We start from the raw sequence: 24,165 nt of genomic DNA, 5'->3' as shown, positions 1-24,165 counted from the left end.
CACCAACAAAAAACAAAACAAAACAAAAAGCTGGAGTGCTGCCCCAAGCATGTGCTTGGTTTGCTGGTTCCTAGAGCCAGCCCTGTCTGGGTCCCCACCCCCAAATGGAAAAGCACCAGATTTAAGATGGATTTCAGTACCAGGTGACATGGTCACATGTCCTGTAAGACTCCAAGCCTTCATTTCTCCCAGCCTGACTCACAGGAAGGCCTGTCTGCAAACAGAGCCCTCCACAGTCAATTATCCAGGCTGATGGAAGCCATCAAGATTCCAAACCACCATTAATGGCCCACGCTTTGCATAATTACAGTAGGCCTTCAGTTATATTTCATATTTCTAGTTTCAGATACAAGAGTGATACATTTATACAATTAGGATGACTGCACTCAATAAATTATAAGCTTTGTAATGATGCCTTACAAGAGACCTTTTGCATGAAGCATATTCTAATTACATTATATTCATTCATTAGCATATTTTTATAAAATCATAGTGTGTCAAATATGTTCTATATTAATATTGTGATATAACTTAGATGTACTACATTGTATTCTCTGTTTTGGGTACTCTTATTTATCCTGATAATTTTTTAAACCATTTTATTTTAACCATTTTAAACAATTCAGAAGTTAAGTTGTGAATCTCCCATCCCAAACAGATTTATAGTAACAAATTAAATCAAACAGATTATGAATCTCTCTCCTACAAATAGATTTCTGTAATTAGTAGCTATAAATCAGTGTACAGAATCAAGTTGTAAAGCTCAGTTGATTGAATGTTTGATAGTTCATCTTACTGTTTAAAGAATGGAATTTGTAAAAAAAAAATTTAAATAAAAATAAGAGGTTTCAAACATCATATATCTTTAAACTAGAAACTAGCTTCTCTTACATTTTTCCTTACTTTTGGCTACAGCTTTTAAGTGTTTGGCTCTGCTCTGGAAAGTGATTTTTAAGATGCAGTGTTTATTGCCTCTTGATTTCCATAACAAATATGCTAAATAGTTTTTCTAACTGCCATCCCTGCAGACTCAACCTGGGTCCTGAAAGTCAGGCTGGGTTTTTTCCTTGTATATTTGTTGGCATCATCGTCCATAATAAAGATTCTTCAGGAAAAAACTATGCTCACAATTACACCAATACAAAACCATAATCCCTAAATTTCTATTTCATGCTGAAGACTCAGCAGCTGAACTCCCTTCTAGAGTCAATAAAACTTCATTAGAAAAGTCAATACAAAACAATGTGCTTTTTGTTTTGTTGGTTTAGTTGTTCAGCAACATCAAAGATGGAGAAAGTTTACAGTTGCTTGAGCAAGGGCACCGCACAGCACACAAGCAGGAGACTCACACCATGGAGGCAGTGCGGCTGGTGGAATTCAATCTAAAACAAGTGCTCACAAAGCTTGTGACTCATCTCTTTGGTGATGGTAAGTATTGCAGTGTGGTATTAGACCCTTTCACCTTGTCTACTGGTGGGCAGGCATGGATCCAAGTTTTTGAGAATGGTTATGCAGCATAATAAGAGAGAGAGCCAGAGAGCTGTTGGGAACTGTCATGGCACTAAAACCGCTGTATTTGTTTTAAAAAAACCTGTTGATTTGCTCTTTTTGATATAATCAGTAATTTTATATAAAGTTACATATTCTGTGTATGTGTTATTACATCCATTCTGTCTATGAAGTAACATGAAAGTTCCCCATAGCTAAATAAACCAGACTCTAACTGAATGGAGGCTGTCCGCCATTTGCTGATTCGAGGTTACAAAGTGTGTGTGTGTATGAATAAGAGTGATTTATCAAACATTCTTCAGAAATACCTGTTTCTGTTTCACTGTCTCAGTAAAGGAATGGTCTAAGTGAGCATAGCTGCTTATGGCTGTTTCCTTGCTGGAAGACTGGTCTGCTGAATTTACTCAACTTCCTGTCAAGGAAGTAATGCATAGCATTAGAATGCATGGGATATGCTGGTTACTATTAAAGCTGTTTTGAGATGCCCACTGAAATTAGAGGGGGTTATGAGTGAGGATTGATGGCAATATCAGGTCCTATGTAGGGATGATAGAAATTTTTCAATAATTCTAAATATTGATTAAAAAAGTTTCCTGCCAGTTTTAGTCCTATGTCAGTTGGCAGGAAAAATGGTAACGTAAGAACAAACGGCCATACTGAGTCAGTATGATCCATCTGGCCCAGTATCCTGTCTTCCAACAGTTTCTTTAATAATTGTATTATATTTAACATTTACATTAACAGTTTAAAAAAGGATGATTGCATAAATGTGTCAATTAGATTAAGGATACAGTTTTAAAAAAAAGTCAGTGAGTCAGTCTAAGTCAATTTTGAAAATAGACCTTAGGGTCCAAAGACATTTAGGTGCATTTGAAAATTGTACCTGACATGACTTACTTATTTTATTTTTTTTTTAAATGGCAGTGTAGCACATTCTGAGGGTCAAAGTGATAAGAACAAAAATATTTGTAAATCAACTTTTGAGGTGTTATGGTTGCCATTGAAAGTCAACATTTGCCCAGAGTTAACAGTGTTATCTGAAACTGTAGTGACAGCCACTGGTTACTGATGGCAGATGTTGCATTTTTAACAATAATTACTACACTGAAGTTTATTCTGCAGCCCGTTAGGCTGAGGCCAGATGAACATTAGAAAAGACATTCTTAAACAGCTGCTAAACCTGCAGACTTAAACTTTAACTTATTAGATTTCCCTACTCATTTTGATCTGACAGTGAGGGTTTTCCTCTTTCTACACTCCCCCTCCCCCATTTTTTGGAAACATATAGACATAGTGTATGGTCAGGAACTTATAAGAATTAGGTCCTTTTCCTCACTCCTGTCTTTCTCTCCTGCTCTTCTCCGATTACTTCCAGCTCAGTTGTCAGTGAAAACAGAATAAAATAAGGTGGCACCAAAGGAACAAAATCCATGCTGTGCCATTTACTATGTAGACATACAATATGGGCACAGTGCAAAAGATCTTGGATAAGTTCAACTAAATTCTCCCAGTCACAGCAATTTATCTTTGAATATTCTACTGTCCAATTTATAGTATGTTTATTTACTTTTCTGCCTCAGAAACACAAATGTCCCTCAAATTTTAATTTTGAATTTGAAATGGATTTTGCTTTGTTGCTTCTGTAGAAAAATATAATTTTTCTTTGTTGAAATAGAACTATAGTGTAAGGTCCCGCATTCAGTTGCTTAAGGTCCCACATTCAGTTGCGCGCTCTCTCTCACAGGAGATTTGTTTATTACTGCTGCTTTTCATAAATCACTTAGGGTTGTATTCTTTACAGGTTATGAAGTCAGCAAAACCTCAGTTGAGTTACACATTCTATCAAGCAGGATAACATGTTCATAGGCACTGGAGCTATATTAAGCTTCTGAGGTATCTTACTGCCATACATGTCATCAAATAACATAAGTTGCTTAAAGGCCATCCTTTTGTGGAAGCTTAATGACTATACCAGTGTTTATTTTACCTCTGGTTTTATTGATGACTAACAAAAAAATAATAAATATTAGAGTAGGAAAAGACCTAGAATATTAAGTCATCTTGTTTGCATCCTTGACAATGTATGATGGTTCCCTTTGTTACATTTTCTAGCGCTTTGTCTTGTCTAATTTTAGATTTCCCAAATGATGTGCCTTCCATCTCTTCCAATAGATCTCACTGTCAAGGAGGTTTTCCTGATATTCAGCCTAGATTTCCCCTTCCTTAATTTCCTTCCATTCTTTCTAGTTACTGTGTATGTCCTCTCGTAATACAATAATTAACTTCTCTCCGTCTGCATTTATACACTTCAGATGTTTGAAGATTGTTGTGTGCCCACTTAATCATTGCACCAAGCTATTTCAATGTTTCCTCATGCAGTAAATCGGTCTCTCCTGCTTACCGATCTTTTTTGTTGCCCTCCTTTGAACTCTCTAGTTGTCCGAAGCTTTTGGGCAAGGAGGTGTCCAGAGCTGAATGCAGTATTTCAGGAGTGGGCTGTCCAGAGATTAACTTTTTTTCTTTTTGCTCTGTGACATAAAAAGCCCAAAGTTCATTGGCTTTTTTTGTTGTCACATCTCGTTGTAAACTCATAACTAATTTGTTGCCAAGTACTTTCACCTTTACTCCTTTTGCAGATTCCTTCCTCAATATTTTTCTTTCAGATTATTTCCCCCAGATCTGTGTTGTTGCATTTTCCTAAGCCAATTCTCATTTTATGTGTTGTCCGTATTTCTGACCATTCTAGGGCCCTTCATATTATCTCTGTTTGCAGAACTTTCCAGTTTATATTATAATCAGTGGTGTTTGCTACCATTTCTGACTAGTGAAGTTGTTAAGACTGATCTAATATTGACCCATGCAACTCCCCATAAATGTCTTTCCCCAACTCAGTCCTGATTATGTGGGTCCTATGTAAATGCTGACTTTTAAAAACAACGCTTGTGCTGAAAAATGTTTAGCACATCGTGACAGGGTTGGGGCTCACCACAGTGGCACCTCCGGGAATTAGCTCTATCCTCTGCGGGGCACCCTCTGCTGGTGGTGTCCTATCCATCTCTCACCCTGCTGGCGTCCAGACCCACGTTGCTCCTCGCTCAGCAGTGTCCTCTTCAGGACAGCGCCCCCAAGTCCACACTCGCTCCCAAGTCCACACTCACCCCCTTCCAGGGCAGGGTTAACAGCACTCTTTCCAGTTCGCTCCTGCTGCAGTGGCCAACCACAACCCCGCGAGTCTAGCCCCTCTGTTCAAGGGCTGGTTGCAGTCTGTCACAGCCACCCTTCCATGGCCAGGTGCAGTACCAGGAGGAGGGAAGTTGGAGGACCCAGGTCCACCCACTACTTTGGGTCCTGACCCAGGGACCCTCTCGTGGCAGCCTCCCTGCCCTCCTCCTCTCCCCTTGTCTAACTGTCCCTGGGCCACTTCCCCTCTGGCCCTTCATACCCTCTAGGCCCTTTCTATCAGAGCCTGCAGTCTGGCAGGTATTGGGCTGGAGCCCTTCTGTGCTCCCCCAAGCCTGCCCAGCACTGCTCTATCCAAGGTGCTTATCTCCTGCTTAGGAGACAGACTGCCTGCTCCCTTCCTGGGCAGCCTTTATATAGGGCCTAGCCTAGCCCTGATTGGCTGACTATAATACTGGCCCTGATTGGCTGCCCTTCTGCACAGCTGCTCTGGCCTACTCTAGCCCTATCTGTCATAAGAGTGGAGCTGCCACCCCACCACACACATTCAGCTCATTTGTGCCTGAGTTCAGGACAGACATATGAAACAACAAATGGAAAACTTTGGCATGAATGAAATCCTGTCATTGCAATGGAAGAAATGTCCCTCCCCTGCAAGAGGATGGAGTGAACCTTATGGAGAAAGTCCCATTTAAAGATACAAGACTGGTAAGAATTCTGTACAACTTGTATGCCCTTTTGAATAATTGTCTGACCAGTCCTCAAGGTGATTCAAATCAGATCAAGAGTGTCCAGCTGTTTCCCTGTCATCAGTCTGAACAGAGAGATGTATTCTTTAGAGTTTTTTAGAGGCTGTATTACCATACAGAATTTCTTTTGCTAATAAAGGAGATAAAGGACCTGTGTACAAAAATATGCTTGCTTCTGTACCTCTGGCATGGTAGAAACATATGCTTCTGGGAGTTTGGACACATCAGAAGGCGGAAATGAGATGTCAGGCAAGGACATTGCTAGTTTGGTCCTGTAACATCATAGGAAGCTGCCACCTGTCCCCACAGCAGGTGGCAAGTGAAAATGAATGTGTTGATTTCTGCTTGGGCTGCTAGCTACATGGTGGTTTCCATACTGGTTATATTATGGGCTACCATAAATTGGTGTTCTGCTCATGAACAGTAGTGGAGGGCAAGTGTCTCCCATGTGGAGACTAACTGCCAATTTAAATATACTGGTGAGCATATTTGGTATGCCTCCACTTGGGTGATATGCTGCGTCTAAGGTGTTCAGCCATTTCTCTTTGCAGGATAGCCATTTCTGCAATCATTTCCCTGTCAATTCATAGTTTCCAAAGCCAGAAGGGTCCAATGTGATCACCTAGTCTGACCTCCTGTATAGCACAGGCCATCGAACTCCCCCAAAATAATTCCTAGAGCAGATCTTTTAGAAAAAAAATCCAATCTTGATTTAAATATTGCCAGTGATGGAGAATCCACCACAACCCTTTGCAAACTGTTTCAATGGTTAGTTACCCTCACTGTTAAAAATGTACACCTTATTTCCAGTCTGAATTTGTGTCTAGCTTCAACTTCCAGCCATTGGATAGTGTTATACTTTTGTCTGCTAGACTGAAGAGCTCATTGTAAAATATTTACTCCCCATGTAGGCACTGGTAAACTGTGAACAATTCACCCCATAACCTACTCTTTGTTAAGATAAATAGATTAATCTCTGTGAGACTGTCACTATAAGGCAAGTTTTCTCCTCCTTTAATATTCTTGTGGTTCTTCTCTGAACCCTCTCCCATTTATCAACATCCTTCTTAAATTGTGCACACTACAACTGGACACAGGATTCCAGCACTGGTTGCACCAGTGCCAAATACAGAGGTAAAATAAACCTCTCTACTACTCGAGATTCCCCAGTTTATGCATCCAAGGATCACATTAGCCCTTTTGGCCACAGCATCGCACTGGGAGCTCATGTTCTGCTGATCTCCTCCTCCACCCCCAAACCTTTTTCAGAGTACCTGCTTCTCAGGACAGAGTCCCCCATCCTGTAAGTACGGTCTGCATTGCTAGATGTGTACATTTACATTTACATTTAGCCATATTAAAATGCATGTTTGCTTGCACCCATCTTACCAAGAGATCTGGACCCCCCCGGATACCTCTTCATTATTTAACACTCTCCCAGTTTTTGTGTCATCTGCAACCTTTATTTTATGTCTTCTTCCAGGCCATTTATAAAAATGTTAAATAGCATAGGGCCAAGAAAAGACCCCTTTTTGACTCCACTAGAAAAATACCCACTCGATGATGATTCTCTGTTTACATTTTGAGACCTATCAGTTAACCAGTTTTTAATCTGTTTAATATGTGCCATGTTAATATTCTAGTTTTGTAATCAAAATGTTATGTAATACCAAGTCAAATTCCCTACAGAAGTCTAAGTATATTACATTAACACTATTACCTTTATCAACCAAACTTGTAATCTCATCCCCAAAAGAGATCAAGTTAGTTTGACAGGATCCATTGTCCATAAACCTATGTTGATTGGCATTAATTATAGTATCCTCCTGTCAAGGTTCCTCCCCCACCCTGAACTCTAGGGTACAGATGTGGGGACCTGCATGAAAAACCTCCTAAGCTTATCTTTACCAGCTTAGGTCAAAACTTCCCCAAGGTACAAAATATTCCACCCGTTGTCCTTGGACTGGCCGCTACCACCACCAAACTAATACTGGTTACTGGGGAAGAGCTGTTTGGACGCGTCCTTCCCCCCCAAATACTTCCCAAAACCTTGCACCCCACTTCCTGGACAAGGTTTGGTAAAAAGCCTCACCAATTTGCCTAGGTGACTACAGACCCAGACCCTTGGATCTTAAGAACAATGAACAATCCTCCCAACACTTGCACCCCCCCTTTCCTGGGAAATGTTGGATAAAAAGCCTCACCAATTTGCATAGGTGACCACAGACCCAAACCCTTGGATCTGAGAACAATGAAAAAGCATTCAGTTTTTTACAAGAAGACTTTTAATAAAAAATAGAAGTAAATAGAAATAAAGAAATCCCCCCTGTAAAATCAGGATGGTAGATATCTTACAGGGTAATTAGATTCAAAAACATAGAGAACCCCTCTAGGCAAAACCTTAAGTTACAAAAAAGATACACAGACAGAAATAGTTATTCTATTCAGCACAATTCTTTTCTCAGCCATTTAAAGAAATCATAATCTAACACATACCTAGCTAGATTACTTACTAAAAGTTCTAAGACTCCATTCCTGGTCTATCCCCGGTAAAGACCAGCATATAGACAGACACAGACCCTTTGTTTCTCTCCCTCCTCCCAGCTTTTGAAAGTATCTTGTCTCCTCATTGGTCATTTTGGTCAGGTGCCAGTGAGGTTACCTTTAGCTTCTTAACCCTTTACAGGTGAGAGGAGCTTTCCCCTGGCCAGGAGGGATTTCAAAGGGGTTTACCCTTCCCTTTATATTTATGACACCTCCTTTAATTCTTTATTAATTGAGTCCCTAATTAGCCACTCCATTATCTTTTCCCAGGATCGATGTCAGACAAAGCCTATAGTTACCCTGGTAACTTTACCCATTCCATTCTATACCCATTTACCAATTCCATGGATGTTTTAATACTGGCAGCATAAGACCTCCAACACTTGTCACATAGCTTGAAGTCCCCCATGAGCGCACTTCACTCCTCCCCCCCCCCCCCCCCGAATTGTAGATAGGTGCATAAGGAGCTGGTCATCCTATTCCCTAGTGTGATTTGGTGGTCTTAGGCAAATGCCAACTAATACCCCGTCTTGTACTTTATCTGTTAGGACATTGATCCATAAGCATTCAAGATCCTTTCTTTGGAGTTGTCAGTGACTTGGAAACAGAAAATCCCATTTCTTACACAGAGTGCCATTCTCCCTTTCCCCTTTGACCCATTCAATCCTACAAAAATAGGTTATAACTATTGATTTTAATATTCCAGTCATGTGAATCATCTTGCCAGGTTTCAGTACTTCCCACTAGATTAAATTTATGCTCAGAAACGAGCAATTCCAGTTCCTTTCATATGTTACCCAGGCTCCTAGCATTGGTGTATAGGCAATTAAAAATTTCTTCTCTTGATTAATTTTGTTGCCAACATGTTGTGCTAAGTGATTTCTCATGTCTTCCCTCTTTCTACCCTCCCCTTTTGTTATTAGTTTAACATCCTCCTGCCTACTATAGCCAGCCTGTCCCCAAGGAGATGGGTTCCCCTCCTAGTACAGTGTAGGCCATCCAAATTATACAGCACCCTGTCTTCATAGAAGGTTGACCAATATTCCACAAAGCCAAAAAGCTCAGCTCTACACCACTCGCCATCAGTTCACTTCCAGAATCTTCTGCCTCGTGTCTCCCTTTGCTCCAAGATCACTGAAACAATCTATTTTCTGTGAGAGATCTTGGGATGCAGTGCCATCAGTGATGGTTCATATCAGCACTAAAGGACCCTTGTTCTTCCACTTCAAAAGCCTATCCACTCTTAGAGAGGCTTGGCTCTGGGAAGACCGTACACCATCCTATTGCCAGTCTGCCCCTTACAGAATGTTCTTCTGAGTACTGAATCCCTAACCAGGATTGTCTGTCTTTGTTGGAGGGTTGGAGATCTCTTTGTTGGCAAGCTTGATATTTCTTACAGGTTGGACTGAGACGCTATTAACATGTGTCCCATTTATTTCTTCATTCGTTCACTCCAGCTGGATCTTTAGAGCTGGATGCTGGACCTGGTATGGATTGGAAATTTCAAGCTGGATGGAATTTCTCTTGATCCTTTTCTCTCTGGTGGGCACAGCTTGCCCATCCTCATCTTTTTCCACCCATGCAAAATGTCAGCTCCACCTCTTCACTTTGGGAGTTATGAACTCTCTCTCTCTCTCTCTCTGATGGTCACCTCCTTTCTTCCTTGTAGCTGGGATACAGATGTTTCCCAAACCTGGCTGTCCAGAAACTCCTCAGCTTCTCTGATTCTCCATAGCATCTCTACTTACCACTCCAATCCAAGAATCTTTTCTTCCAGCACAGCCACCACCTTGCCCTTCATGCACAGCAAGTTCCTTCTAGCTACTGGCAGGAAAGAAAACTTGGCACATCTGTTTCAGGTCACCACCACTGTTCCAGCTCTGGACATCTTGAAATTGCACATAAAGCTGAACCTGAAAGGAAAGCCTCTCACACTCCCTGACCAATCTTGCTCTCGTGTTAACTCCCTTCATTTGCAGCTCTTGAGTTCACCTAGCAAGTTTTTTTTTTTTTAATGTCAAGTTCCCCTGCTTAGCCAAGCTCATCTCTTCCTCTCCTCATCAAAGAGTGATTAGCCACTCAGAGATTTCAAGCAGCAGGGATGATCAAAGCACCAAGGGTCAGAGCCACACGCCCCTTACTGAAGCTCCAACAGACTGACCCATGGCCCAGCTACGCAGCCCGTACACAAGAGAACAAATGGTCAAACAATGCACAGACTGACCAAATGCATCACTTGCCATGGCACATGACCTCCAAGCACAGAGTCCACAGCTGTGCCTCTCCAGCATTGCCAACTAGAACTGGAATGATCTGAATGTGATTATGTTGAAAAATAGATAGATTATTCTGAAGGTAGGCCACCTTCATTGATGAAGCAGCAAGTGCTTTTAATCAATTATTGTTAACTGGTTTGATAAGAGTTGTGGACTCCGTAATTACGCTCACTGAGAAAATGGAAATAGAAGCAGGAAGGATGTTCTAAATAATAGCAAGCTGGGTAAAGATATTACACATTCACATGTGCTAGCAAATCAGTGTGTCATGTATGTCAAAAGCCCATTTTGTGTGGTAGGTCAAAGTCTAACCCCCATATAAATAGTCTGTAAGGTCAGGCGCCTCTATTAGTAAAAAATCTGCATAGCTCCACTGAAGTTAATGGCGTTACACCAATTTACTGTACACCAGCTAAATTTCTGTCCCTCAGTAAGAATGTGGCTATAATTGGAAAACGCAACATGGTATTTAGTAAGTCTTTAATTATCTTTTTCTTGGTGGCAGGCTGTCCAAAATGGTAATTGCTGTCCCTTCTAAATTATCTCAACATCTTTATTAAATTCTCTTCCATAGAATATATGTCAGCTTGCACATATTTTTCAAACTCATCATATTTGCTTGCCAAATTCTTGAAACCTCAATAAAAGAGTATAGGAAAGCCAAGTGGGAACTAATATTTCTTTCACTGTTAGTTCTCAGTGCACTGCCCTTGAGGCTCCTGATACCACATGCCTTGTTCTTTTCTTGCTTCTCTTCTAACATCGTTGTAACTAGACTTCCTTGGAAAGTTTGTTGAGATCTGTAGATGAAACAGTTATACAAGAGCTAAGAATTATTGTTCATAGAAATGTAGGGCTGGAAGGGACCTCAAAAGTCAATTCCCCTGTGCTGAGACAGGATTAAGTATACCTTACATCATCCCTTACAGGTGTTTTCTACCCTGTTCTTAAAAGCCTCCAATGATGGGGATTCCACCACTTCCCCTAGATAACCTGTTCCAGTGCTTAATTATCCCTATAGTTAGAAAGTTTTTCCTAATATCTAACCTAAATATTCCTTGCTGCAAACTAAGGCAATTACTTCTTGTCCTACCCTGGGTGGACATAGAGAACAATTGTTGACTGTTCCGTTCATAACTTACTTATTAAGGGTATGTCTACACTATGAAATTAGGTCGATTTTAGAGAAGTCGATTTTTAGAAATCAATTTTATATAGTCAATTGTGTATGCCCCCACTAAGCGCATTAAGTTGGCGGAGCGCATCCTCAATATCGTGGCTAGCATCGACTCACAGAGCGGTGCACTGTGGGAAGCTATCTCACAGTCTCCGCTGCCCATTGGAATTCTGGGTTAAGCTCCCAATGCCTGATGGGGCAAAAACATTGTTGCGGGTGGTTTTGAGTACACGTCGTCAGTCTCCCCTCCCTCTGTGAAAGCACTGCAGACAATAATTTTGTGCCTTTTTTCCTGGGTTACCCGTGCAGATGCCACAGCACGGCAAGCACGGAGCCCACTCAGCTCATCGCTGCTGTTGCGAGCATTGTAAACACCTCATGCATTATACTGCAGTGTGTGCAGAACCTGGCTAAGAGACGGCAGCACGAGGACGATAGTGAGGAGGACATGGACACAGACGTTCCTGAAAGCACGGGATGTGGCAACTGGGACATCATGGCGGCAGTGGGGCTGGTTGATACAGTGGAATGCTGATTCTGGGCCTGACAAACAAGCACAGACTGGTGGGACTGCATAGTCTTGCAGGTATGGGATGATTCCCAGTGGCTGCAACACTTTCACATGTGAAAGGCCACTTTTCTGGAATCTGTGAGTTGCTTTCCCCCGCCCTGAAGCGCAGGAATACCAACATGAGAGCTGCCCTGACAGTTGAGAAGCGAGTGGCAACAGCCCTGTGGAAGCTTGCAATGCCTGACTGCTACCGGTAAGTCGGGAATCAGTTTGAAGTGGACAAATCTATAGTGGGGACTGCTGTGATTCAAGTAGCCAATGCAATCACTGACGTTCTGCTATCAATGGTAGTGACTCTGGGAAATGTGCAGGTCATAGTGGATGGCTTTCCGTAACTGTGGTGGAGCGATAGACGAAATGTATATCCCTATCTTGGCATCAGACTACCTTGTCAACCAGTACGTAAACCGCAAGGGGTACTTCTCAATGGTGCTGCAAGCACCGGTGGATCACAAGGGCCTTTTCACCGACATCAACGTGGGATGACCGGGAAAGGTGCATGGCGCTCGCATCTTTAGGAACTCCAGGCTGTTTGAGCAGCTGCAAGAAGGGGCTTACTTCCCAGACCAGAAAATTACTGTTGAGGATGTTGAAATGCCAATAGTTATTCTTGGGGACCCAACCTACCCCTTGCTACCATGGCTCATGAAGCCATACACAGGCACCCTGGACAGTAGTAAGGAGCAGTTCAATTATAGGCTGAGCAAGTGCAGAACAGTGGTAGAATGTGCATTTGGATGTTTAAAAGCTCGCTTGCGCTGTTTGCTGACTAGATCAGACCTCAGCGCAGCCAATATTCCCATTGTTATTACTGCTTGCTGTGTGCTTCATTATATCTGAGAGAGCAAGGAGGAGATGTTTATGGCGGGGTGGGAGGTTGAGGCAAATCACCTGGCTGCCTGTTTTGAACAGCCAGACACCAGGGCAATTAGAAGAGCACAGGTAGGCGTGCTGCGCATCAGAGAGGCTTTGAAAACCAGTTACATGACTGGCCATGCTACGGTGTGACAGTTGTGTGTGTTTCTCCTTGATGCCAACCCGCCCCCTTTGTTGATTTTAATTCCCTGTAAGCCAGCCACCCTCCCCCCTTTGATCACAGCTGGCAAAGGAAATAAAGTAATTATTGTTTTGAAACCATGCATTCTTTCTTTATTAATTTTATTTTTTAAAAAGGGAGATAACTGATGAGGTAGCCTGGGTGGGGTGGGGGAGGAGGGAAGGACAAGGCCACATTGCTTATTGTAGCCACACTACAAATCAAAACTATTTGAATGACAGCTTTCTGTTGCTTGGACCATCCTCTGGAGTGGAGTGGCTGGGTGCCCAGAGCCTCCCTCCCGCCCGTTCTTGGGTGTCTGGATGAGGAGGATATGGAACTTGGTTAGGAGGGCAAGCGGTTATACAATGGATGCAGCGGCAGTCTGTGCTCTTGTTGCCTTTTCTGCAGCTCCACCAGATGCCTGAGCATGTCTCTTTGCTCCCCCATTACCCTCAACATTGTAGCCTGCCTCTTCTCATCGTGCTCACTTAATGCTTTCCTGGCCTCTGCCACTGAATGCCTCCATGCATTCAGCTGTGCCCTATTAGTGCGGGAGGACTGCATGAGCTCAGAAAACGTGTCATCACGAGTGCGGTTTTTTTCGCATTCTAATCTGCGATAATCTCAGGGACAGAGATGATACGGGGAGCATAGAAACATTTGCACTTGCAGGGGGATAAAAAGGGAGAGTAAAATTTAAGATACATTTTTGAGAACAAAAGGGAGACTCTTTCACCGTGAATCAAGCAATTCACAGCAGACAGCATGTGCTTTAGATACAAGGTTACATTTTGCCTTTTATATTGAGCACCTGCCGGTATGATGACACATCACACACGGCTGCGCAACAGAATTTGGTTTCCAGGTGGCCATGGTAAGCCAAAGGGTACTCTGGTTTGGCTTCTAACGCCTTCATAACATGTAGGAATGTTTTCAAACTGCAGCGTCCTCCTTTCCCATAGCAAGCAATGCCAGTTGGGTTTGCCATTTAAAAGGAGGGGCTGCGGTTTTCGGGTGGATGTGCAGCACACACCACCCTCCACCCCTCTGCATGGCTATTTGGGATGATCCCTTCACCCCTCTCCCCCGCCGCGTGGCTATGGGATGATCCCTTTTAGCCAAGCGCAAACAGCCCAGTATGAATGGGGTCCTTTTACTGTTCCCTTACAAAAATTCCCCTATTTCAACCAGGTGACCATGAATGATATCACTCTCCTGAGGCTAACACAGAAAGATAAAGACCGAATGTTGCTTGAAAGTGACCGAAAGCCAGAACCATTCGCTGTCATGCTTTGTGCTGCAATGATTTCAGACTACTTGCTACTGGCTTGGCATGGTAAAGTGTCCTAACGTGGAGGACAAAATAAGGAACCCCCCCTAGAAACCTTCTGCAAAGGCTTTGAGTACCTCCAGGAGAGCTTCATGGAGATGTCCCTGGAGGATTCCCACTCCATCCCCAGACACGTTAACAGGCTTTTCCAGTAGCTGTACTGGCCATGAATGCATTGCTATTGTTCAGGGCAAATCAAACATTAAACACTATTGCTTTTAACCCCTGTAGTGTAGTTACAAATGTGCACTCACCAGAGGTGCCTTCTCCGCCTTCAGGGTCAGGGATCCCGCCTTGGGAGGGTATTGGCTCGAGGGTGATGAAAAGGTCCAGGCTGCCGGGGAGAACGGATTCACCGCTTGCCTGCTGCGCATTCTCCTCCTCTTCCTCAGCCACAAAATCCTCCTCCGTGTTGCGTGAGACTCCCCCCTTGCAGGTGTCCACGGACAGTGGTGGGGTAGTGGTAGGGTCCCCCCCTAGAATGCCATGCAGCTGATCATAGAAGCGGCATGTCAGGGGCTCTGACCTGTAGCGACCGTTTGCCTCCTTTGTCTTTTGGTAGGTTTGCATGAGCTCTTTGACTTTCACGCAGCACTGCTGTGTGTCTCTGTTGTAGCCTCTGTCCATCATGCCCTGTGCGATTTTGGCAAATATATCGGCATTTCTTCTTTTTGATCAGAATTCTGCCTACACAGATTCTTCTCCCCATACATCAATCAGATCCAGTGTTTCTCATTCGCTCCATGCTGGAGCTCGTTCGCAATTCTGGAGGGACTGCATGGTCACCTATGCTGCTGAGCTCTCCACGCTGACCAAACAGGAGATGAAATTCAAAAGTTCCCGGGGCTTTTCCTGTGTACCTGGCTAGTGCATCGGAGTTGAAAGTGCTGTCCAGAACGGTCACATTGGAGCACTCTGGGATAGTACCCGGAGGCCAATAACGTCGATTTGCGTCCGCACGACCCCAAATTCGACCCAGCAAGGTTGATTTTAGCGCTACTTCCCTCGCCGGGGAGGAGTACAGCAGTCGATTTTAAGATCCCTTTATGTCGACGGAACAGGGTTGCTTGTGTAGATGCATTCATTATAAAATCAACCTAACATGGCTAAATTCGAGCTAACCCTGTAGTTTAGACCAGGGCTAAGACTGCTTTTCTGTCCCCCCTCAGTCTTTTGTTCTCTAGACTAAACGTGCTCAATTCTTTTAACCTTTCCTCATAGGTCATGTTTTCTAAACCTGTTATCATTTTGGTTGCTCTCCTCTGGACTATCTCCAATTTGTGTACCTCTTACCAGTTTAACAAAAATCTCATTTGGTGATAATTTCTGAGAAAACATAGGATAAATTAGATTTTTGCTCCACACAATTTCTGCCAGTTGTTGCAAGCAGAATTAATAGAACATAAGAACGGCCATACTGGGTCAGACCAAAGGTCCATTTAGCCCAGTATCCAGTCGTCCGACAGTGACCAATGCCAGGTGTCCCAGAGGGAAAGAACAGAACAGACAATCATCAAGTGATTGATCCCCTGTCACCCATTCCTAGCTTCTGGCAAACAGAGGCTAGAGACCCCATCCCTGCCCACCCTGACTAATAGCCATCAATGAACCTATCCTCCATGAAATTATTTAGTTCCTTTATGAACCCAGCTATAATCCCGGCACCCACAATATCCCCTGGCAAGGAGCCCCACCCGCCAACTGCGCACCATGTAAAGAAATACCTCCTCCCGTCTGCTCCAAACCTGCTGCCCACTAATTTAATTTGGTGACCCCTAGTTCTTGTGTCATGAAAACGAGCAAACAACACTCCCACACCCACCTTCTCCACATCAGCCATGACTCCACAGACCCAAATCATACCACCCCCAGTCATCTCCCTTCCAAGCCAAAAAGTCCCAGTCCCACTAATCTCTCCTTATATGGAAGCTGTTCCATACCCCCAATCACCTTTGTTGCCCTTCTCCGAAACCCCTCCAATTCCAAAGTAACTTTCTTGAGATGGGGCAATAAAGGAAAATAGGAAGTAATGAAGTCAGGCTTAATTTAGGAGAGATGTAAATTTTACATACATAGGGTTAAGCAACTCCTGTTCTCAGTAGTTTCCTTTTGTGAATATTTTCTTTTCTTCCAGAGTCCTTTCCTAAACATAATCGTACAAGGAACAAACCAGTACATAAATGTGTAATCTCTGGAGAATGTCTGGTACTCTGTTTTTTTCTGATTCTTAGCAGTACCACAGCAATGGGCTGCCTTCATGATTTTTATTTTCAGTGCCTTTTGCTAAACATTTTCCTTACAGGGCTCAGTTAGGCTACTACTGACAGATTCTTCCTTTAGCTCAGTATATGGCAATGCCATCTCCATTGAATACAAATGAGATCTGTGCAATTCCTTGTTGGCATGCATTAATCAAAAATAAGAATAATCCTCCATTTACTTTTTACTCACTAGAGGCCTAATCCTTTAGATACTGCTGGACAAGGGACCCAATCCAATACCCAATTAAGCCAATGAAAGGATTCCCATTGACATCAGTGGGTAATTATGAACAGTCCCTTTTGAAATATTAAAATGAGTGGGTCGACATCTGGTAGTTAGTGTCTGAAGGACCAATTGCTTGGTTTACAGAACACAGAAAGTTAAGTCCTATTTGACTTTTTCAAATTGTATGTCTGATTTTTGGAGCCCTCAGCCTTTTTAAAATTTCTGGAAATAATCCTTTGTGCCTGAAATTTCTCATGTTTAATCTCTGATCATAATAATTTAAAAAGAAATTAATCCTAATCAATAAGCAATGTGTATTTAAATGAAGTCAATCTTGAAAAATGAAGTATCTTGGTATAGGACTGGAGAAACAGAAACAAAAGTTAATAAAATAAATAAGTGAAGATTGATACAGTATTGATACAGTTTCTCTTATATAGTTTCTCTTTTTACTATCCCTTCTCTGTTTTCTGTACTTTTTATGTTATTTCTTTAATTTTGAATATACATTAAAAATAAAAAGGAATGGATGTTACAAAACACTCTGTTTAGTGTTCTAACTAATCCTAAATTACAGGAAATGTGTATATATTTTCCACAGCAATCCTAACTCTTTGAGCCTCCCTGTGGATCAGAACACTGGGTAACATGATGAACTCTGTGACAAATAATGCAATATAATCTAACTGGAACTGCATTCTGTACAGTGTCTGATACCCCAAAGGGAGTGTTCCTTGAACACCAGAAAAACTTATTTACATACATCAATGGTTCAAAATTTAAAAAACAAACAGCCTCCCCCCCAAATCCCCTCATGTAATAGAATCATTTTTTCACCTTCCTGCTTTTCATTCAGTCCTTAATCTGTCTTTCAGATAATATGCTGAAATTGTATTTACTTGATTAAGAATCATAAAAATTATGTCCCATCCAGCCCTACATTTCTCTGATTCTATGATTTTTAATAACAGAAATCAAATATCTGAACATTATCTGAAAGGCAGATTATTAAAAACATATTCTACTGGAGCTTTCTTTTTATTAAGTACAAAATTAGTTGAATATTCAATGTAATTCTTACTGCCTTTGCAAATTGTGAAATCTGAATGAAAAATAAGTTCACATATATGCATATGTATACAAAAATGCGATGTCTTACATCAGCCTTAGGGTTACAATTCCAATTGCACAAAGGTCAGGAAATTCAAAGTTATGGTTCCCACAGTCACCATATGTTGGTCCCTTTTGTATATATGTAGTGTTCTCTATCTATGGGGATAACTTTACTGTCTTCATGCATATATATACTGATTTCATATAGACTTCATATATTTATATATGCGTGAAGTCAGTATAGTTATCACCATTTAGCTCTGGTCTACACTTGCGGGGGGGGGATCGATCTAAGTCGACGTACTTAGATAGACTTACCATGGTGTCTCCAACGCGGTGAGTCGACTGCTGCTGCTCCTCCGTTGACTCTGCCTGTGCCTCTCACGGCGCTGGAGTACAGGAGTCGACGGGAGAGCACTTCGAGGATCGATTTAGTGCGTCTAGACTAAACACGATAAATCGATCCCTGCTGGATTGAGCGCTGCCCACCGATCCAGCATGGAGTGAAGACATACCCATAATGTGTGTGTGTGTATAAATAAAAAACATAGTACAAATATGGTCATTCTGATAATCACTTTGAATTTTCTAATTTTATATGAATAAAAAGTTAACCTTCATCCATAAAAGTTCTTGAGGTTTATTTTTAAAAGCAAAAAAGAAAATATGCAAGTGCTAATGTGTTTGAATGGCTGACTGTCAACAGCATCCGTTGTGGTGTTTCCTAAATGTTGAATGTATTTACTGTTTTGGCTGTGTCTGTGTACACATGCATGTGTTACAGTGTATTGTGTGTGTGAGTATTTATGTGCAAAAATGCCATTAACCTGCAGCTAAGGCTGAAAGAATCCATCACCTAAGATTGTAAGAGAATGTTATAGTTTTAAAAAAACACAAAAAAACCCAAAGTTATAAATTGTGGAAATTCAAAGTTGTTTTTCTTTTTAAAATTAAAAAAATCATCTATCGCATGGAAATATATAGTTAACATCACCCCAACAAACTTCACTCAGGCTAGTGTTTTTTCAAACTTGAATTGCTTTCCCTTGCTCATTAGTGAACATGAATTAAATCAAGTTTGAACTTAGTTTCATGACTTCGAGTGGTTTAGCTTGCGTCCCCGCTGCAAAGTGGGCAGGTTATCAGCATGAATGAAAGCTTCTCTTGGGGTTTAGTGTACAGCCTCAAACGAGCCAGTTAGCCCAAGTTAAAAGTACCACTAAACTTGTGTGTGCATGGGAGGGAGGTGAAGGGCAACACCCAAGTAAACTCTGCAGTGAAGAGATACCCCAAATGTCTCTGTGCATCAGCTCTCAACGGTAAAATGGGATAACAATACTCCCACGCTTAGTCTGTCTTGTCTGTTTAGGCCTTGATTCTGCATTGTAGTCCATGTGGATGGGATATTGCACCTATGTGGATCACAGTGTAGGACTGGCGTCCTAGATTGTAAGTTGTTTCGGGTAGGGACTGTCTTAACTATGTTTGTATAATGCCGAGTATAATAGGGCCATAATCTCAGATGGGGCCTCTAGAGTGCCATTTTAATTACAGTCTTTAATAAGGTTCTAGTTTCATCTATTTTTAATTAATGTCAGTGCAAACACTTCCATCAGAACATTTGTGGAAATTGTTTGGAGGGATGGGGTTTCCCTGGTTGTGTTGCTCAAAAATGGCTGAATCACAGTTGCTTCAAAAAAGGGTGGGAGGCTTAAACTAAACATGGAAAATTTCAGCCTAAAAATAAATTGTTTCATGTATTATTAGTAATGGAAAAAGTGAGGGGAAGGGAATTGGAACAGAAACAGGAATTCAACCTTGGAATCAATTTGGCCCTGATATATGCTGATGCTTACAATAACAACAACTATAAACAAACAAAAACTTATCTAAACATTTTTTCCCCTGTAAAATATTTGTCATCTACTGTAATCAGGATGGTGTAGTATGCTGTAAAGGTTTTCTTGGCACAGTTTTGGGATGATATGTATAATATTGCCAAACTCAAACATTCAAAATTCATGAGTCAGGCTTGCAGAAATAATAAAATTAGCTTAAAAGTCATGAGATTTAAAAAAATTTAAAAGGCTATTGAGCCTTTCATGTTTTCAGGCTTTCTTCTGTAATCATAAAGGCTAGAAAACTGATTTTTTTTTATTTTTTTTTTTAATGAAAGCTGAGTTTCTCGTGTAATCGTGACTCCAGGCACTAGGGATTTATGAAATGAACCAAACTGGGGTCAAAAGTTGGCAACACTGCATGCATAGCTCACTTACTTACAAGTATTGAAGTCATCCCAAACTCATGCTACAGATATCTTGTGTGTTACACCACATTGCACCATCATGTATTCTCGTATGTGTAGCCTAATAAAATATTCATACACAAGCACGTACAGAGAAAATAGCTTTATTTTTAAAACAGGTTAAGATTACTGTGTTTGGAGAAAAAAAAGGGGGGGGGGAGGGCGGAAACTTATTTGCCTAAATGTGTCATTAAAGTAATAATTAAAATTGTAAAATAATAAAAATAATAAAAACACAACAAAAAGTGTTAGCTATATTTGAGGATCTTAGTCATTTTCTGTTACAGAGAATAACAAAATTACCTACCATCCCATGATCTTGGCTCATTTTCCTTCTCTGCCAGGTGGTTGCTGGAATTTGACAAGTGATTGATTTGGTTTCAAAGGGTGCCTGAATTGCACAAAGTGTTTTTCATATTAGAAAAGACACAGCCATTTTTTCACAAGTTGCAAGATTTATTACCTTGCACAAAAGTGCTGCAAATTAGTTTGTTTGCTATTTATTTTCTCAGGATTACAGTAATTGGTGTCATTAACTGAAGGACAAGTTTTACAAAGGGTTGGAGGAGGTAGCCTTTTAAATACTTACTCTTCTTATTTATTTATTTTTAAACAATGGTACAGGACTGGAAATTAGATGGGTAGACTGCTACTTCCCATTTACTCACCCTTCCTTTGAGATGGAGATCAACTTCCAAGGAGAATGGATGGAGGTGCTGGGCTGCGGGGTCATGGAGCAGCAGCTAGTTAACTCAGGTACTGAAACTTCTCTACTTCATTGACATCTCTATTAGCAAACACTTCTAGCACAATCAGTTTCACAGTCTCCAACTCCCTTTTCCTTCAGAGTGTGCTGCGCACACACACATCTCTGTTACTAGCAGGAGCAGCAGAAAGACTACAAACAGATTGCATGCTGTTAGGGCACCAAGCTAGCCAGCTAGTTGAGCCCAAAAACTGAAACCATGGCTTTTTTTTAGGGAATTTGTGGGGAGGGAGGACCCTTAATTTTAAAAGATAAACTAATTAATTGACAGACAAATTCTCCTGTCATTCAAATCAAGCCTAATTTATTCAAATAGTTATGATTAAAAAATGCTGTTAGCAAAACAGCACACACATAGGAGAACACTGTGGCATCTTAGCTACCACTATGTGTTAATTGGGTAAATATTCTCCTTTTATATGTTGTTTATTTGTACTGATGATCATGTACTGTTTCAAGAGCAACAACAATTAATTTAATTGAAATTACAGAGATATGGTTGGTTGCCTGACATGAGTTATCCTCTAAAGATTACAAAAAAGGAAAGAAAAAGATAATGGGATTACTTTTCAAGTATTTTCAAATTCACTACTTCATGGCCTTGATTTTTGGAGTGGATGGGAACCTGCAGCTCCCCCGGAATAAACAGCAGTTGTTGTTTATTACATACCAATGGCCCTTTGGAATACTATTCATCTATTTTGTGCAAACGGGTAAGGTTGCGGCCTCCAGGTGTTCCTGTTATGGTGTATTTAGTGTGTTTTGTTGCTGTAGGTTTTCTTAAGCTATTTCTGGCCTGGTCTACACCTAAAACTTAGGTCAACCTAGCTACATCGCTCAGGGATATGAAAAATTTACAACCCTGAGGTGGCCTGGTCTACACTGGGGGTGGAGGAGCGGGGGATCGATCTAAGTCATGCAACTTCAGCTACGTGAACAACGTAGCTGAAGTCGACGTACTTAGACCTACTCACCGCAGTGTCTTCGCTACAGTGAGTCGACTGCAGCCACTTCCCTGTCGACTCCGCCTGCGCCTTTCGCTCCAGTGGAGTACAGGAGTAACGGGAGAGTGCTCGGCGGTTGATTTATCGCATCTAGACTAGACGTGATAAATTGACCCCCGCTGGATCGATCACTGCCCGCCGATCCAGTGGGTAGGATAGCCAAGCCCTTAGAGACGTAGTTAAGCCAACCTAAGCCCTAGTGTAGACAGCTCTAACCCCTTTCAGAGAGGTGGATTACCTACAGTGATGGAAGAACACCTTCTGTTGCTGCAGTAACTATCTATGCTACAGCATTGCAAGCTGCAGTGCTGCAGCTGGGCCACGTTTGTGTTTCTGATGTAGATGTATATCGGTCATTAGTAGATTCTAAATTCCTCTTTTCTTAATATTCTTTAAAGTAGGCATTTAACCTGGATTTCTCACATCCCAGGTAAGTGACCTGATCACTGACATGGAGTCAGTCTGTCTCTGGCCCAGTGAACATTTAATTATTTATACAAAGTGGGACAGCTCCAATGGGAGACATTGAGAGGGCATCATCCCAGAATAGTTAATAGCCAGGTGCTTAGGGCACCCACCTTTGATGTGAGAGTCCCAGGTTCAAGTCTCCCCCGGATTCAGAAAGGGTATCTCTCTCATTTTCCTTGAAAATCTTTGAAAGGTCTCAGTTTTGTACTGAGGAGGAACAAGAATATTTTTGGAATCTTGAGTTTTTATGGGATGGGAAAACCGTTTCCCATCCAGGTCAGTTGATGATGGTGATGATGATGATGATGTGCAGACGAAAAGAGTCTTGTTAATTTCAGCTCGATTCAAAGCAAAATGCATTGCAGGTGGGGAACAAAAAGAAAGGAATCAATGTTTGTCAAACAGAAAGTTGTTGAGAAAGACAAAGTTGTTGAGAAAAGAAGACATTTTATTTTGAGATTGCTCAGAGGATATTACAAATTGGAAAAAATATACAGGACCTTGCAGTAAACTTAATACAGACAAAACCAAAATGTATGTATGTTTGTTTATTTATGTATTTATTTATTAAGAAATGTGGCTTGTGATTACTGCATATGACTTGACGTGGCCTACACAGGTAATAGTTGCTACTGTCCCATTCCCTCAGATTTCAGAATATCCCCAAAGTGCCAACTTAACATTTATTTATGATGGTGCCTTGTTTATTATTATGACTCAAACGCATAGATTCTCAGAATTTGTTATAGTGACAAGCCTCCCGCAAAACAAAGTTAAAAATCCTTAGTATTGCCCTGACACTATGACCAGAAGGGAAGTACTTCTCATGGCTATTAGAAATCAAAATTGTGCCTCCTAGTTCCTTCATCTTGATTGCCGGGAGGACTGGAACTTCCTTTCCAAAGTCTCCACCCCATAATGCACGGAGGGGTGTTTTCATGGCTCCATCTCTTCCCTCTACATAAAGGCTTGGCAGGACTTAATTTAAATTGATAGATGTTGTTAAACATTGATTTCAGCTGACACCCTGAAATTGGTGAAAAGCATATCCATCCATACAAGTTAGTGCAGCCTCCCACTTGGGCCTGTAGCAATTGGGTATCACTGGCCCTGCAGCAGCAGCACAGAGCACCCTCTGCAGCCTTGCTGTCACAGGAGAGAGGGAGCGGGTCTATGACAGTGGAGAGGGCTCTCTGCACAGCTGCAGGGCTAGTGACACTGGATTTCTGCAGGCCGAGGGTGTGGGGAAGGCTATGGTCCTGGCAGGGCAGAGTAGAGACCCCTGGCCAGGGCTGCAAGGTTGAGGATGAGCCCTCAGCCGTAGGGGACAGAGCCATTCATCAGCAGAGTGGCCTCCTCCACAGTTGGGGGCTTGTCCTTCTCCTCCTTGCAGTCCCGACTAGGGAGGTCTCTGTTCTGCCCTGCTAGGACCATAGGCAGCCTTGCGCCTGCAACGATCCAGTGTCACTGGCTCCACGGCTGTGCAGGGAGCCCTCTGCAGCAACCCTGTCACAGTCCTGCGCTCACTCACTAGCCCTGAGTGCAGGGGCTGTCCCCAGGCAGGGAGTGTTCAGCAGTGGGGTGGCCTCCTCCATGGCTGAAGGCTGATCTTCCTCCTTTCAGCCCTGGCCAGAGGCCTCTGCTCTG

The 24,165-nt window shown here is 42.0% G+C and overlaps 1 protein-coding gene across 2 annotated transcripts in view; it reads left to right on the top strand.

The window, feature by feature from the left end:
* The window catches only part of FARS2 (phenylalanyl-tRNA synthetase 2, mitochondrial), a 367,678-nt gene that overhangs the window by 95,973 nt on the left and 247,540 nt on the right, over window positions 1-24,165 (top strand). For both annotated transcript variants that reach the window (XM_084618405.1, XM_084618406.1), the window contains exons 4-5: window positions 1,269-1,428; window positions 20,905-21,036. In XM_084618405.1, coding sequence (XP_084474531.1) covers window positions 1,269-1,428; window positions 20,905-21,036 — 292 coding nt within the window. The remainder of the gene's footprint in view (window positions 1-1,268; window positions 1,429-20,904; window positions 21,037-24,165) is intronic.

Source organism: Lepidochelys olivacea (assembly GCF_965140295.1).
Source record: "Lepidochelys olivacea isolate rLepOli2 genome assembly, chromosome: 2".
Lineage (NCBI taxonomy): Eukaryota > Metazoa > Chordata > Testudines > Cheloniidae > Lepidochelys > Lepidochelys olivacea.
This window is presented reverse-complemented; position numbering and strand designations above follow the sequence as displayed.